The sequence below is a fragment of the Bufo gargarizans genome, chromosome 1 (genome assembly GCF_014858855.1).
Source record: "Bufo gargarizans isolate SCDJY-AF-19 chromosome 1, ASM1485885v1, whole genome shotgun sequence".
Taxonomy (NCBI): domain Eukaryota; kingdom Metazoa; phylum Chordata; class Amphibia; order Anura; family Bufonidae; genus Bufo; species Bufo gargarizans.
Window position 1 is genome coordinate 617170552 of NC_058080.1, and position 15554 is coordinate 617186105.

General features: G+C 44.2%; 1 protein-coding gene across 1 annotated transcript in view; it reads right to left on the minus strand.

Moving 5' to 3' along the window:
• Positions 1-15554, minus strand: part of KCNN2 (potassium calcium-activated channel subfamily N member 2) — a 237967-nt gene that overhangs the window by 49666 nt on the left and 172747 nt on the right. The window contains exon 5 of the mRNA XM_044291181.1: positions 4160-4270. Coding sequence (XP_044147116.1) covers positions 4160-4270 — 111 coding nt within the window. The remainder of the gene's footprint in view (positions 1-4159; positions 4271-15554) is intronic.

Here is a 15554-nt window from a genome sequence, read left to right on the forward strand (position 1 = left end):
ATTCCAATTAAGAATTAAATTAAAGCTTCTTACATACAAATAAATACTTTCTCAATATTTCTGCTCCTGCAAGCTGTCTACCAGTCTGTGCCACTGTAAACCAGGGATATTATATTCAACTCAAACTTCACTTCATGTTAATGGTTACATACTTTACGGTATTATTTGTAAATGGATTATTCAGGAAAGATGCACTGAAATAATACTTACAGGAAAGACTAAAGCAGCAGTATCATTAGATTAAGTGATTCAATTACTATAGAGATTTATATAGGTTTCTGCTAAGTATATTGCGAATGTACATTTTATATTAGTGCCTGATAAACTGATATTAAATATTATATACTACAGCTAACAGTAACTATTTTGCCTGAATAAATATTAATTAAAATGTGATGTCTATGGAGGCAGATCCTCTGCATTCTCATTGTATGAGCTTCAATTTTTATTTTTCCATCTCTTTGTTTCAAAGGCCATACCAGTTTTCTTTTTTCACCATATCAGAAATCTTACTTTTTGCAGCACGCATTCTATTTTTGGGGTACATCTAATGTATTGCAACATTTAAAAAAAAAAATTGGGATGATGGCGTGAAAAAATTATTCCACCAGTATGTTTAGGGTTATGCATGTTCAGTGTTGACTGTGGGGTAAAAACGACATGTTACATTTATTCTGTGGGTCAGTACAATTATCAAGATACCAAATTTATATAGTGTTTGTTGTTTTTCATTACGTTTAATAAAAATAAAAAGCTTTTTTTTTTTAAATGGAGACTGTTAGCTTTTTTTAAATTATATATATATATATATATATATATATATATATACAGTACAGACAAAAAGTTTGGACACACCTTCTCATTCAAAGAGTTTTCTTTATTTACATGACTATGAAAATTGTAGATTCACACTGAAGGCATCAAAACTATGAATTAACACATGTGGAATTATATACATAACAAAAAAGTGTGAAACAACTGAAAATATGTCATATTCTAGGTTCTTCAAAGTAGCCACCTTTGCACACTCTTGGCATTCTCTTGATGAGCTTCAAGAGGTAGTCATCTGAAATGGTTTTCACTTCAAAGGTGTGCCCTGTCAGGTTTAATAAGTGGGATTTCTTGCCTTATAAATGGGGTTGGGACCATCAGTTGCGTTGTGGAGAAGTCAGGTGGATACACAGCTGATAGTCCTACTGAATAGACTGTTAGAATTTGTATTATGGCAAGAAAAAAGCAGCTAAGTAAAGAAAAACGAGTGGCCATCATTACTTTAAGAAATTAAGGTCAGTCAGTCCAAAAAATTGGGAAAACTTTGAAAGTGTCCCCAAGTGCAGTCACAAAAACCTTCAAGCGCTACAAAGAAACTGGCTCACATGCGGACCGCCCCAGGAAAGGAAGACCAAGAGTCACCTCTGCTGCGGAGGATAAGTTAATCCGAGTCACCAGCCTCAGAAATCGCAGGTTTACAGCAGCTCAGATTAGAGACCAGGTCAATGCCACACAGAGTTCTAGCAGCAGACACATCTCTAGAACAACTGTTAAAGGGGTTATCCCATCTTAGACAATGGGGGCATATCGCTAGGATATGCCCCCATTGTCTGATAGGTGCGGGTCCCACCTCTGGGACCCACACCTACAACGAGAACGGAGCCGGGGAGAGTTGTGGCTGAAGGACCCCGGGTTTCCCAGGGTCCGTCCACCACCAGACACAGCTCTCCACCTCTCCCATTGAAGTGAATGGGAGCGCACCGCGCATGCGTGGCCAACGCTCCCATTAATTTCTATGGGGCCGACGGAAATATGGGGCCAGCACTCGGCTATTTTCGGCGGCTCCATAGAAATGAACGGAGGGCGGCTGTGCATGCGCAGTGCGCCCTCCTCCACTTTCTCGGCTCCGTTCTCCTTGTAGGTGCGGGACCCGCACCTATCAGACAATGGGGGCATATCCTAGCGATATGCCCCCATTGTCTAAGATGGGATAACCCCTTTAAGAGGAGACTGTGTGAATCAGGTCTTCATGGTAGAATATCTGCTAGGAAACCACTGCTAAGGACAGGCAACAAGTAGAAGAGACTTGTTTGGGCTAAAGAACACAAGGAATGGACATTAGACCAGTGAAAATCTGTGCTTTGGTCTGATGAGTCCAAATTTTAGATCTTTGGTTCCATCCACCGTGTCTTTGTGCGACGCAGAAAAGGTGAACGGATGGACTCTACATGCCTGGTTCCCACCGTGAAGCATGGAGGAGGAGGTGTGATGGTGTGGGGGTGCTTTGCTAGTGACACTGTTGGGGATTTATTCAAAATTGAAGGCATACTGAACCAGCATGGCTACCACAGCATCTTGCAGCAGCATGCTATTCCATCCGGTTTGCGTTTAGTTGGACCATCATTTATTTTTCAACCGGACAATGACCCCAAACACACCTCCAGGCTAAGGTGTAAGGGCTATTTGACCATGAAGATGAGTGATGGGGTGCTGCGCCAGATGACCTGGCCTCCACAGTCCTGGGAACTTCTTCAAGACTGTTGGAAGACCATTTCAGGTGACTACCTCTTGAAGCTCATCAAGAGAATGCCAATAGTGTGCAAAGCAGTAATCAGAGCAAAAGGTGGCTACTTTGAAGAACCTAGAATATTACATATTTTCAGTTGTTTCACACTTTTTTGCTATTTATATAATTCCACGTGTTAATTCATAGTTTTGATGCCTTCAGTGTGAATCTACAATTTTCATAGTCATGGAAATAAAGAAAACTCTTTGAATGAGAAGGTGTGTCCAAACTTTTGGTCTCTACTGTATATATATATATTTTTTTTATATCTATGTTGCTTTTTTCTATATATTCTTAAAAACATACTCAATTTTTTGAGGGGACTTCAACTTGCGATTTTCTTGTCCTATTCACTTCTGTATTACAGTATATAGAGAATTTACCAGTAGGAGCAACATGGCAGGACACCTGCTGAAAGGTCAACTACTTGGCACCCTGCAATTACACCAATTAATAGCTCCTCCCTGTGTCTAACTGCTCAGGTGCTGCAGTCGCAGTTAAATGTGGCATCTGAGGGGTTAAACTACCAGGATCAGAGTTATCTCTGATTCCAGCAGCAAGATCAGGGCACCAGCACAGCTCCTGACCCTGTGCCCTCACAGAATCGTGAAAGCAGAAAGTGCAGCCACTTCAACAATAATGTTGAATAAGATTGCTTTGTTATCAGGTTGTATGAACAAAAAGACAATATTTTAAACATGGCAACTAATATCGCTGCATTTCCTGCTGTCACTTTAGCAAAAACAGTCATTGCCACAAGATACAAAAAAATGCATTCTTTGTCAGTCAAAGAAATATAACTGCAAAACTTTCAGCATCGCTCTTAACTGCTTTTCTAATATATGACATTATTTTATGTTCTTGGTGGTAACTGGTATTGCTGAGTCACACGACTATGAACAGTCCGTGAAACACAGCCCTAGATTTGGCCATATCTCCCGAACCATCCGCGTTTCCACTGACCCGAACTGACTGTATCACAGTGATTTATGATACAGTCAGTCACTATCTGATCGTGCATCTAATGTACTATATATTACATTAGACCCATTATCAGATTAGACCTCACTGCATTATAATTCATCAGGATGCAGTCAGTTTGGGTCAGTGGAGCCGCGGTAGGTCTGGGTGATGCGACTGAACATGGTCCGTATTTTGTGGATCGATCACGATCGTATGAATCCGCCCTAACAACTGCCTTGTGCTGGTGAACTTATTATAACATACTCATGATTTATCCTCGTATTTACTCTGCACCCTGGATTTACATCTTTTATCTTTTAACACCAGAGAAAAAACATGCTGACATAAGTATAACACAATTCAAAGTAAGAATGCAGGCATACACCATGAGGTATAGACACAAGACAGTAACAGTATAAAGGACTTCTTCAAGTAGGTGCATTCCTATTTTAGGAACATTCAGTAACAGATTAGCATAATGATGCAGTATGTTAAATCAAGGGTCCCTGGGTCAGTTGGGAATGCAAGGAAGAAAGAGCATGGGAGGCACCATGGGCACTATACCTTCTGGACTATTCCTTATTATCTTGCATGCACGTCTTTGTGTTCATAAAATAAGAACAAGCTTAGCTTACTTACTCTTTTAGTGAGCTGTGTATCCATCATGAAATTGTGAACATGTTTCTCTGCTTTGGTAAGTTCTAGCTTTCTTGCAACCACAGCTACGACAAGAGCAGTACAACCAGCACCCTGAAATCAACAGGACAAAAGAACCATCAGTTTAGTGCTAAAAAGTGCTATACTGCACCACGTATTATCATACTTTAAAGTGTATGTCGACCTTTAACAGGCCTGTAGGTAGCTTTGCAACTAGCCTTGATTAAAAATACTGTTTTGTGTCTACAGCTCCTATGCAGGTCTATGTACAGTATCTCACTAAAGTGACTACACCCCTCACATTTTTGTAAATATTTTATTATATCTTTTGATGGGACAGCACAGAAGATCTGACACTCTGATACAATGTAAAGTAGTCAGTGTACAGCTTGTATAACAGTGTACATTTGGTGTGCCTTCAAAATAACTCATCACACAGCCATGAATGTCTAAACCGCCAAATTGTGCCCAAAATGTCAATATTTTGTGTGGCCACCATTATTTTCCAGCACTGCCTTAACTCTTTTGGGCATGGAGTTCACTAGAGCTTCACAGGTTGCAACTGGAATCCCCTTCCACTCCACCACGATGACATCACGGAGCTGTTGGATGTTAGAGACCTTGCACTCCTCCACCTTCCTTTTGAGGATGCCCTACAGCTGCTCAATAGGGTTTAGGTCTGGAGACATGTTTGACCAATCCAGCACCATTACTCTCAGTTTCTTTAGCTAGGCAGTGGTGGATGGAAGTGTGTTTGGGGTTGTTATGATTTTCGAATATTGCCCTGCAGCCCAGTTTCCAAAGGGAGGGGATCATGCTCTGCTTCAGTATGCCACAGTACACGTTGGCATTCATGGCTCCCTGATACGTAGTGAACTGTAGCTCCCACAGCTGCCTAGCACTCATGAAGCCCCAAACCATGACACTCCCACCACAATGTTTAACTGTAGACAAGACACACTTGTCTTTGTACTCCTTACTTGGCTGCTACCACACACGCTTGATACCATATGAACCTAATAAGCTTCTCTTGGGCTCATCAGACCACAGGACATGGTTCCAGTAATCCATGTCCCTAGTCTGCTTGCCTTCAGCAAACTGTTTGCCGTCTTACTTGTGCATTATCTTTAGAAGAGGCTTCCTTCTGGGATGACAGCCATGCAGTGTGCAGCGTATGGGCTGAGCCCCCACCCCTTTAACCTCTGCAGCAATGCTGGCAGCACTCATATGTCTACTTTGAAAAGACAACCTCTGGACAGGATGCTGAGAATGTGCATTCAACTTCGTTGGTCGACCATGTCGGGGCCTGTTCTGAGTGGAGCCTGTCTTGTTAAACCGCTGTATGGTCTTGGCCACCGTGCTGCAGCTCAGTTTCAGGGTGTTGGCAATCTTCTTATTGCCTAGGCCAGTGATGGCTAACCTTGGCACTCCAGCTGTGGTGAAACTACGACTCCCAACATGCTCCATTTATTTCTATACAGTTCTGAGAGCAGCCAAGCAAGGGGGGCATCTTGGGAGTTGTAGTTTTACCACAGCTGGAGTGCCAAGGTTAGCCATCACTGGCCTAGGCCATCTTTATGTAGAGCAACAATTCTTTTTTTCAGATCCTCAGAGAGTTGTTTTCCATGAGGTGCCATGTTGAAATTCCAGTGACCAGTATGAGAGAGTGTGAGGGTGATAAAACCAAATTTACCACACTTGCTCCCCCATTCACCCTGGACACTAACAAGTTACATGACACCTTGGAGGGAAAATGGCTAATTGGGCACAATTTGGCCATTTTCACTTAGGAGTGTACTCCATTTTGTTGCCAGCGGTTTAGACATTAATGGCTGTGTGTTGAGTTATTTTAAGAGCACGGCAAATTTACACTGTTATACAAGCTGTACACTGACTACTTTACATGGTAACAAAGTGTCATATCTTCAATGTTGTCCCATGAAAAGACATAATAAAATATTTACAAAAATGTGAGGGGTGCACTCACTTTTGTAAGATAATGTATCTGCATGGTGACAGACTACAAACCATCCCTATGTAGAGTCGGATTCTGCTGTCACATTGCAATGGTTAATTTTTGCACAGAATAATAATTTTGCACAGATTTTACGCGACCAGGCTCCAGTGCCACGTCTCTGTGGGCAATCCCAGCTGTCTTAGGTGCGTGGTTGCTTGCTACAGTATGTAACTGGCACTGCCTGCATCCTACCTTGCTTAGATGGGCAGATTGTCAGGAACAAGCGTTTGCAGGAACATTTGTTCCCGATAATCTGCCTGATTACCGGGCAGTGTAAATCCGCCTTAAGACTACTCTGGGAGCTACAACCTAGAGCAGTGATGGCGAACCTATGGCACGGGTGCCAGAGGCGGCACTCGGAGCCCTCTCTGTGGGCACCCACACCCTGGAAAAAGTATGAGTGTACCAATATGCCTTAGACCTTTCCTGCGATTCATCAGCGCAGGACGCACCATGAACAGCACAGGCAGCGCACTGAATGTAGATAGGCTATTATAGCTACTACATGATAAAGTACATGAAAGATATACTATATTGGACTGTAGGATTCAGGTTAACTTGCCACGTTGGCACTTTGCGATAAATAAGGGGGTTTTGGGGTTGCGGTTTGGGCACTCGGTCTCTAAAAGGTTCGCCATCACTGACCTAGAGATTCCCTGCAGTGAAGTCCAGATCCTAGTTTATGTTTTAAAGAGTGAAGACTTAGGAATCCCTTAATGTTCAAGTACACATTGGTCTAAAGTTGACCAAAACAGACAATTTCAACCAAAATTATCGGGTGAAATTTAACAACAAATGTTATTTTTAGCTGACCAATGACAGACCATATTCATCTGAAAAGAAGTTAGCCATGTTTGAAATTTGTGTCTTTGAAAGAAAATTCTCTGAAAGATCTTTCATCCATTTTCACTTTACATATATGGCTAGTCTGAATAACTGTAATGGCCAATATGGACTAAAATGTGTATGGCTGTGTCGGCAAAATGGTCGTTCGACAGATGACTGCTTGTTCACCTGCTCTTCAACCATCACTCGGCTTCTATCTAAAGTGTAGGGCAACCTTTAAGCTTGTAATAAACAGCCCAATGTGGCATATGATTGTCGGGAGGGAAGAGTTCCCTCCTGGCAATCACCTGCTCGCTAGCAGAGGAGACAGCTATTATTACATGCAATCTCATCTGCAGTATGGGGAGGAGCAATTGATAAGGCATTGCTCGACCCCATGCTGTATAGTGGTTTGCCGGCAGCAGATCTTGATTAGGCCCCAAGAGCTGCCTCCTGCAAACAATTATTTAACGATTAACATGCCAAAAGATTTGGTTGATCAAGCTCGTTCATTGGGCAATCGGCGACAGTATTACACCGCCAGATGATCGTTTACAAGCGTCCATGCCAATGCTCGTTAGTGATTATCTGCCAAAAAAATCAGGCAGTGTAATACAGGCTTTAGACTTTGCAACTTGGTTTAGCCAGAGTGCTATATTTTTTTTGCGGGGCCTCGGAACGGAGCAACGGATGCGGACAGCACATGGAGTGCTGTCCGCATCTTTTGTGCCCGATTGAAGTGAATGGGTCCGCACCCGAGCTGCAAAAACTGTGGCTCGGATGTGGACCCGAAAAACGGTTGTGTGCATGAGGCAGGGGCTCCATGGGAACCTACGTGTGGCAGCCTCGGGTCCTCAGGAGGACCGAGGCTACCACACGCATCATCTGACTTCCCCAATCCTCGATAGGAGGAGTTGGTACACAGCTGGGAGCATACGCTCCAGATTTTTTACCTCCCAGATGCAGTGGTCACATTTGACGATAGCATCTGAGGGGTTAAATTTGTGCAATCGAGAGTGCCAGGCAGCATAGTGAGTGGCATGGCAGTGGCGGGCACGGACCGCTAACCTAACACTGGCCCTGTCAGTCAAGAAGAAGTAGGGTCTGGCAAAAGATTCAGGAGGCATAAGGATGCAAAGAATGGCTTGGACCCACCCTGCAGCACTTACATGCTCATTGGCATATGGATTAAAATAACTTTTTATCCAGAATAAAGCAACAGATCACTAAGTGAAAGGTATAATAATATTTAGCCGAGCTACCACTAGAAGGCATGGTGTCTGGTTTAACAGTGAGTTCCCTGGTGACAGATTTATTTTAATTCCATTATATATCTTTAAATTATATCTCAAGGAAGCCTTTCTACTCCCAAATATAAGGACTAGGTGAATGTCTCCCTTTGCAACACAGATGGTTTCTTAGCTACCAAAGAAATCCAATCCCTGAAGATCATTGTCTATTACTGAACATCATTGCCTGACAATGATTTTATATGTCTCTAGACTGTTCCTAGAGTTCCCCATTCCAAAAGTCATGAATGTAATAAATGTGGCAACTCGGAAGCTTGTGCAGAGTGCCCATTTTCTCTAACTAGGAAGAAGAGACCTAACAGGGTTGTTTCGGGTATCGAACTTTCTATACCCAGTCAATACTTTTGCCCCGGTATAGATATGATACAGGGATTTGCCTTTTATCGATACTAGGCTGTGCTACTGCACAGACCAGTATCAGAGAACATTAGCGCGCTGCTCTCAGCTTGCGCCATGTTCACTCAGCAGCACAGGGAGAAGGAAGCAGTCTCTCCCTCCCCCTGTGCTGCTGCTGCCGCTGTCACCGATGAGAGTGCAGAGGGGCAGAGGGGCTGTGGCCACTGCGCCACCAATAATAACTAACTTTTAATACATTACAAATACAAGCGGCAGAAACACATTGCCAGCACCCTGCCTCTGACAGGGCGCAGCAATCCGCGACAATTAACCCCTCAAGTGCCGCACCCTATCCCTTTAGAGGTCGGGTGCCAGCAATGTGTTTCTGCTGCCAGCTGTATTTGTATATTAACCCCTTAACGTAGAACACCGTGCATGTATGGCGGGGGGGGATGTATTGCCAGAATGCATTCCGGAGCGGTGCACGCCCGATCACTGCAGGGGTCCAGTAGTCCCTGATAGCCGGGCCCCTGCTGTATCCACCAGCATCGCTGTTTACAGCAATGCCGGCGTATTAACCCCTTCTATGCTACGGTCCGCGCCGACCGCGGCATAGAAGTGGTTTGCGGTGGGTGAAGTAGTGCATCGAGTCCCCACGCTGCTGTGGCGGGGACCCTATGCGTGACAAGGCAGCCCAATGTCGTGCAGAGGCTACCCAATGCCCTGCACGGCATCAGGACCTGCCTTCTACGGGTGCCGAGGAGATCCAGCCTCAGGATGGGTCTCCTAGGCAACCTGTTTGTGTACTACTCACTGTAGTACATGAACAGGCAATGGATTACAATACAGATGTATTGTAATGCATTCCAGAGGGGATTAGACCCCCAAAACTTGAAGTTTCAGAGTGGGACAGAAATAAAGTTTAAAAAAAATTAAGTTTCAAGTAAAAAAAATACAAAAAAACGCCCCTTTCCCCTGATTTTATAACAAAACATAGAAAAAAAAAGAAAAACTGCACATATTAGGTATCGTCGCGTACGTAACGACCGGCTCTATAAATATATCACATGATCCACCCTGTCCGATAGACACCATAAAAAATAAAAACTGTGTAAAAAAAAGCCATTTATGTTACCTTACATCACTAAAAGTACCAATCTAACCGTCACCTCATCCCACAAAAAATTAACCCCAATATTGGACAATTGCCCCAAAATAAAAATAAACTATGGCTCTCAGACTATGGAAATCGCTTGAAAAAGACCGGGAACGGTCGAAACGTCGCATCATCTTGCTGTTTTTTATGGAATAAACCCACACTATATTTGCTACAATCGACGAGTGCTGCAGATTTTTTGTATTGTTATTGATGGTGGATCAACAGCCAGGATCCCGATCTGCTTGCACCATCACCACCGCAGTCAAGGTATTGTTTATGGTCTTTCCAATTGGTTCATTTTGGATATAGTAGTGCTGCCGCACCTCTCTATATACCGTATCTCAGACTATGGAGACACTAAAACATGATTTTTTTTTGTTTAAAAAATGCTTTTATTGTGTTAAAAAAATATTATACATATTAGGTATAGCAGATAACCTAACCCCTCAGGTGAACACCATAAAAAAAAAAGGTGTAAAAAAAAGCCTTTTTTTGTCACCTTACATCACAAAAAGTGTAATAGCAAGTGATCAAAAAGACATTATAACCCGCCCTACTGTGACTGCCATTACTCAGCGGTTTTGTGATGGTGTCAATTGATGCACTGGTCGACCGCATGCAGGGATTATCCCTACAGGTTGCGGATCTGCGTAGTTCGGTCACACAGTGTCAGAGTGTTCTGGCATCAGGCGCACGTAAAATTGGTGGGGAGCCTAAAGTCGCTCTTCCCAAGAAATTTACAGGGGGTGCGGATGATTTTATCCGCTTTAAAGAGTCATGCAAACTGTATTTTCGACTGCGTCCATTTTCATCAGGTGATGAAAGTCAGAGGGTTGGTATCATCATGTCTCTGCCTAAAGGGGACGCGCAATCCTGGGCTTTTTCTCTGCGCCCGGTAATATGGCCCTCCGGTCGGTGGAGGAATTTTTCAAAGCCCTAGGATTGATTTACGATGACCCAGATCGGGTCTCGATGGCAGAATCTAAATTGCGTAACTTATTACAGGGTGAACATACTGCAGAGGTTTACTGCGTAGAGTTTAGGAGATGGGCTACTGAGTCAGGTTGGAACGACCCTGCGTTACGTAGTCAGTTTTGTCAGGGGTTATATGAGAGGCTGAAAGATGCCCTGGCTTTTCATGAGTACCCGGATACTCTAGAGAATGCCATGTCTTTGGCTATACGGTTGGATAGACGTATCAGAGAGAGGTGTAAGGGTCCCTCCACGCAAGGGATCCCTTCTGCGTGTGGTTTCGTCTCACCTGCTGCCCAGGTGATATTACTTATAACTCTGGGGTAGGGGAGGAACCCATGAAGTTGGGTCAAATATCTTTTCGTTCTGATAGGAAAACGTGACCATTTTACTACTGTGGAAAAAGTGACCATTTTGTTTTTGCTTGTCATTTTGGTAAACCGCATGATGATATGAAAGAAAAAAAAAACGTCCTGACTCTTGGTAGTGTGAATGGAGTAGTGGAACAAGGTATGCAAGCTCCCTGTAATTCTCGTTTTCTCCTTCCAGCTATGATGGCGCTAGACTCAAGAAAATTTTCTGTGGAGGTATTCATTGACTGTGGTGCTGGGTTAAACCTCATTGACTTTCTTTTTCTTCAAAATCTGGGTCTAAGTACGTGCACTTTAGAAAGGGAGATTCCGGTGTTTGCAATAGATTCTTCACCTCTATCTCAAAGGATACAATTATTGATTGGCAAGCAAGACAAATTATTGGTTTGGGAGAATTTTGTTCGGAGAATTGTCTTGGCACATCTATCTCTGGGGTGTCCACTGCGGTTCTACCTCAATATCTCTCAGACTTTGCGGATGTCTTTTCGGAGGGTGGGACCCAGGAATTGACCCCTCATCGTGACTAGGATTGTCCAGTTAATCTCATCCCAGGAGCTAAGTTGCCAAAGTCTCGCCTTTACAATCTTTCCCAACCTAAAAGAGAGGTCATGCGAAAGTATATCGCCGAGAGTTTGGCAAAAGGTCATATTAGGCCATCTAAGTCTCCGGTGGCAGTAGGTTTTTTCTTTGTCAAGAAAAAGGATGGATCACTGAGACTGTGCTTGGATTTTCGGGAATTGAACCGTATTACGGTCCGGGATCCGTATCCCCTTCCTTTGATCTCCGACCTTTTTGATCAGATTGTTGGTGCTAGGGTGTTCTCCAAGTTGGATTTCAGAGGGGCCTACAATCTGATCAGAATCAAGGAAGGGGATGAGTGGAAGACGGCCTTCAATACGCACGAGGGTCATTTTGAGAATCTGGTTATGCCTTTTGGGTTGACGAACGCGCCAGCTGTATTTCAGCGATTCGTCAATGACATTTTTCATCACTTGGTGGGGACGTTCGTGGTAGTTTACTTAGATGACATTTTAATTTACTCTCCTGATCTGAAGACCCATCAGGATCATGTGAGACAGGTTTTGACGATCCTTCAGGAGAATAAGTTATATGCCAAATTGGAAAAATGTGTGTTTTCTGTGCAGGAGCTTCCGTTTTTGGGATATCTGCTTTCCGACTCTGGTTTTCGTATGGACCCCGAAAAAGTCTGAGCGGTTCTGGAATGGGACCGACCAGAGAATCAGAAAGCTTTGATGTGGTTTTTGGGGTTTACTCACTATTATAGAAAATTTATTCTAAACTATTCCACCATTGTTAAACCTCTGACTGATATGACAAAGAAGGGCACTGATGTCTCTGTTTGGTCGGAGGAGGCATTGCAGGCCTTTTCGACTATTAAGGAGTGTTTTGCGTCTGCTCCCATTCTGGTGCAGCCCGATGTGTCTCAACCATTCGTAGTGGAGGTGGATGCATCAGATGTGGGGGTGGGGGTAGTACTGTCGCAGGGTTCTTCTCCTGGCAAATGGGTCCCGTGTGCTTTCTTTTCCAAGAAACTCTCGGTCGCCGAGAGGAACTAAGATGTGGGAGATAGAGAGTTGCTGGCTATAAAGTTGGCCTTTGAGGAATGGTGTCACTGGTTGGAGGGGGCTTCTCACCCCGTTACTGTTTATATGGATCATAAGAATTTGGCTTACCTGCAATCTGCCAAGCGTCTGAACCCTAGACAGGCCAGATGGTCACTGTTTTTTACCAGGTTCAATTTTGTTGTTACTTTTCGTCCGGGGGTCAAAAACATCAAGGCAGATGCGTTGTCTCGCAGTTTTCCTGGGGGAGGTGATTCAGAGGATCCTGCTCCGATTTTGGCTGATGGGGTTGTGGTTTCCGCTCTGTATCCCGAATTGGAGATGGAGGTGATGGGAGCCCAGGAGGGGGCTCCTAGTTCCTGTCCCCCAGGGAGGTTGTTTGTTCCCGAAGAACTGCGATACAAGGTTTTCAAGGAACATCACGATACTGTCCTTGCCGGACATCCTGGTGGTAAGTCCACCTGTGACCTTGTGTCTCGGAGGTTCTGGTGGCCCGGGTTACATAGGAGCATTGAGGATTACGTAGCAGCATGTGAGACCTGTGCACGATCTAAGGTTGCTCATACTCGACCGGCTGGTTCACTCCTTCCTTTATCTATTCCGTCTCGTCCTTGGACGCACTTGTCCATGGACTTTATTACGGATCTGCCGAGCTCCTCGGGGAAAACAGTAATTTTGGTGGTAGTTGATCGTTTTAGCAACTAGTCTGCCTAATGCCAAGACTCTTGCGCAAATTTTTGTTGACAATATCGTGAGATTGCATGGTATTTCTTTCGGATGTGGTTTCTGATAGGGGCACGCAGTTTGTCTCCAGGTTCTGGAGGGTGTTCTGCTCTCGGCTTGGCATTCAACTTTCGTTCTCTTCGGTTTTCCATCCGCAGTCGAATGGACAGACGGAGCGTACTAATCAGAACCTGGAGACCTACTTGAGGTGCTTTGTGGCGGAGAATCAGGAGGACTGGTCCTCATTCCTGCCCTTAGCGGAGTTTGCTTTGAATAACCGTAGACAGGAATCCACGGGTAAGTCGCCATTTATTGGCGCATATTGTTTTCATCCTCAGTTTCGTACCTTTTCTGGGACTAGTTCCTCTGGGATGCCAAAGGGGGAAAGGTTTTCTTCTACCTTATCCTCTATCTGGCGGAGGATACAAGTGAATTTGGAGACGATGGGTGAGAGATATAAGCAAATGGCTGACAGGAGACGTGTGACTGGTCCGGACCTGTGTGTGGGTGATCTGGTGTGGTTGTCCACTAAAAACATTAAATTGAGAGTGCCATCTTGGAAACTGGGAGTGCCATCTTGGAAACAAAATATCTGCGCTGATCAATCCAGTAGCGTTTCGACTGGATCTTCCGCAGACTTGGAGGATCCATGATGTGTTCCATAGATCTTTATTGAAAAAATATGTGAGACCAGTGGAACCATCGCCATTGCCCCCTCCTCCTGTTTTGGTCGATGGGAATTTAGAGTTCGAGATCTCCAGGATTCTTGATTCTAGAGTTCTTCGGGGTTCCCTTCAGTACCTGGTACACTGGAGGGGATACGGCCCTGAGGAGAGGATGTGGGTTCCTGGAGGTCAACGCCAGCCGACAGGTTAGGGCTTTTCACAGAGCCCACCCGGATAAGGTTGGTCCGGGGTGCCTGGAGGTCACCCGTAGAAGGGGGGGTAATGTCATGCCCTGCTCGGATGGTGTGCGGAGGTCTGTCAGATTGGCAGCACATGTCTAACCTTTTGTTTGTTTTGGAATCATGCTGAATCCGCCTTCCTTCAGGTGCTCTGGGTGGGGTCATTGGCTTAAATTGCCTTCAATCCCAGAGGGCTGTGCGGGTTATACAATTCATTCTGGTCTTGGATTCAGGAAGGAAGGCTTGTCTGTTCCAGCTCAGATAAGTTTTGTTTGTGTTGTTTATGGTCTAGGCTATTTGTGTGTCTTCTGCCCCTTCTCCCCTTTCACCATCTCAGGGATTCTAGGGTATTTTGCAGTCCAGGCACGAGGACACGTCATACCTACCATCAAGGTCTGAATGTGGGCTTAGCAGCATAAGGAGAGAAGTCAGGGATGTGCTAGGAGGTGACCTGTCCCCAGCATCTAGCCTAGACACTTGTGTATTTGGTTGTCTGTGTATCTGAGTTCCTGTCCGCCGTGACAGAAATTTCCCAAAAAAATTCAAGATTTGCTTCTAAACTTATAATCCTTCTAACGTCCCCAAAAAATAAAATATCATTCACAAAATAATCCAAACATGAAGTAGACATATGTGGAATGTAAAGTAATAACAATTTTAGAAGGTATCACTATCTGTTTTAAAAGCAGAGAAATTGAAATTTGGAAAGTTTCAAATTTTTCCATATTTTTGGTCGATTTGGTATTTTTTTATGAATAAAAATCTAATATTTTGATTCAAATTTACCACTGTCATGAAGTACAATATGTGATGAGAAAACTATCTCAGAATGGCTTGGCTAAGTAAAAGTGTTTGAAAAGTTATCACCACATAAAGTGACAAATGTCAGATTTGCAAAAATCAGTCTGGTCCTTAAGGTGAAAATGGCACGATCCTTAAGGGGTTAAACATTAATTATCATTGGTGGCGCAGTGCGCTCCACCCTATCCCCAGTATTAAAAACATTGGTGGCAGTGGCCACAGGGTCCCCTCTCCCTCCTCCTCATTGGTGACAGTGGCAGTTCTGATCGGAGCCCCAGCAGTGTAATCCTGGGGCTCCGATCGATTACCATGGCAGCCAGGATGTTACTGAAGCCCTGGCTGCCATGGTCCGCTCCCTGCTGCTGTGTGCACAGAG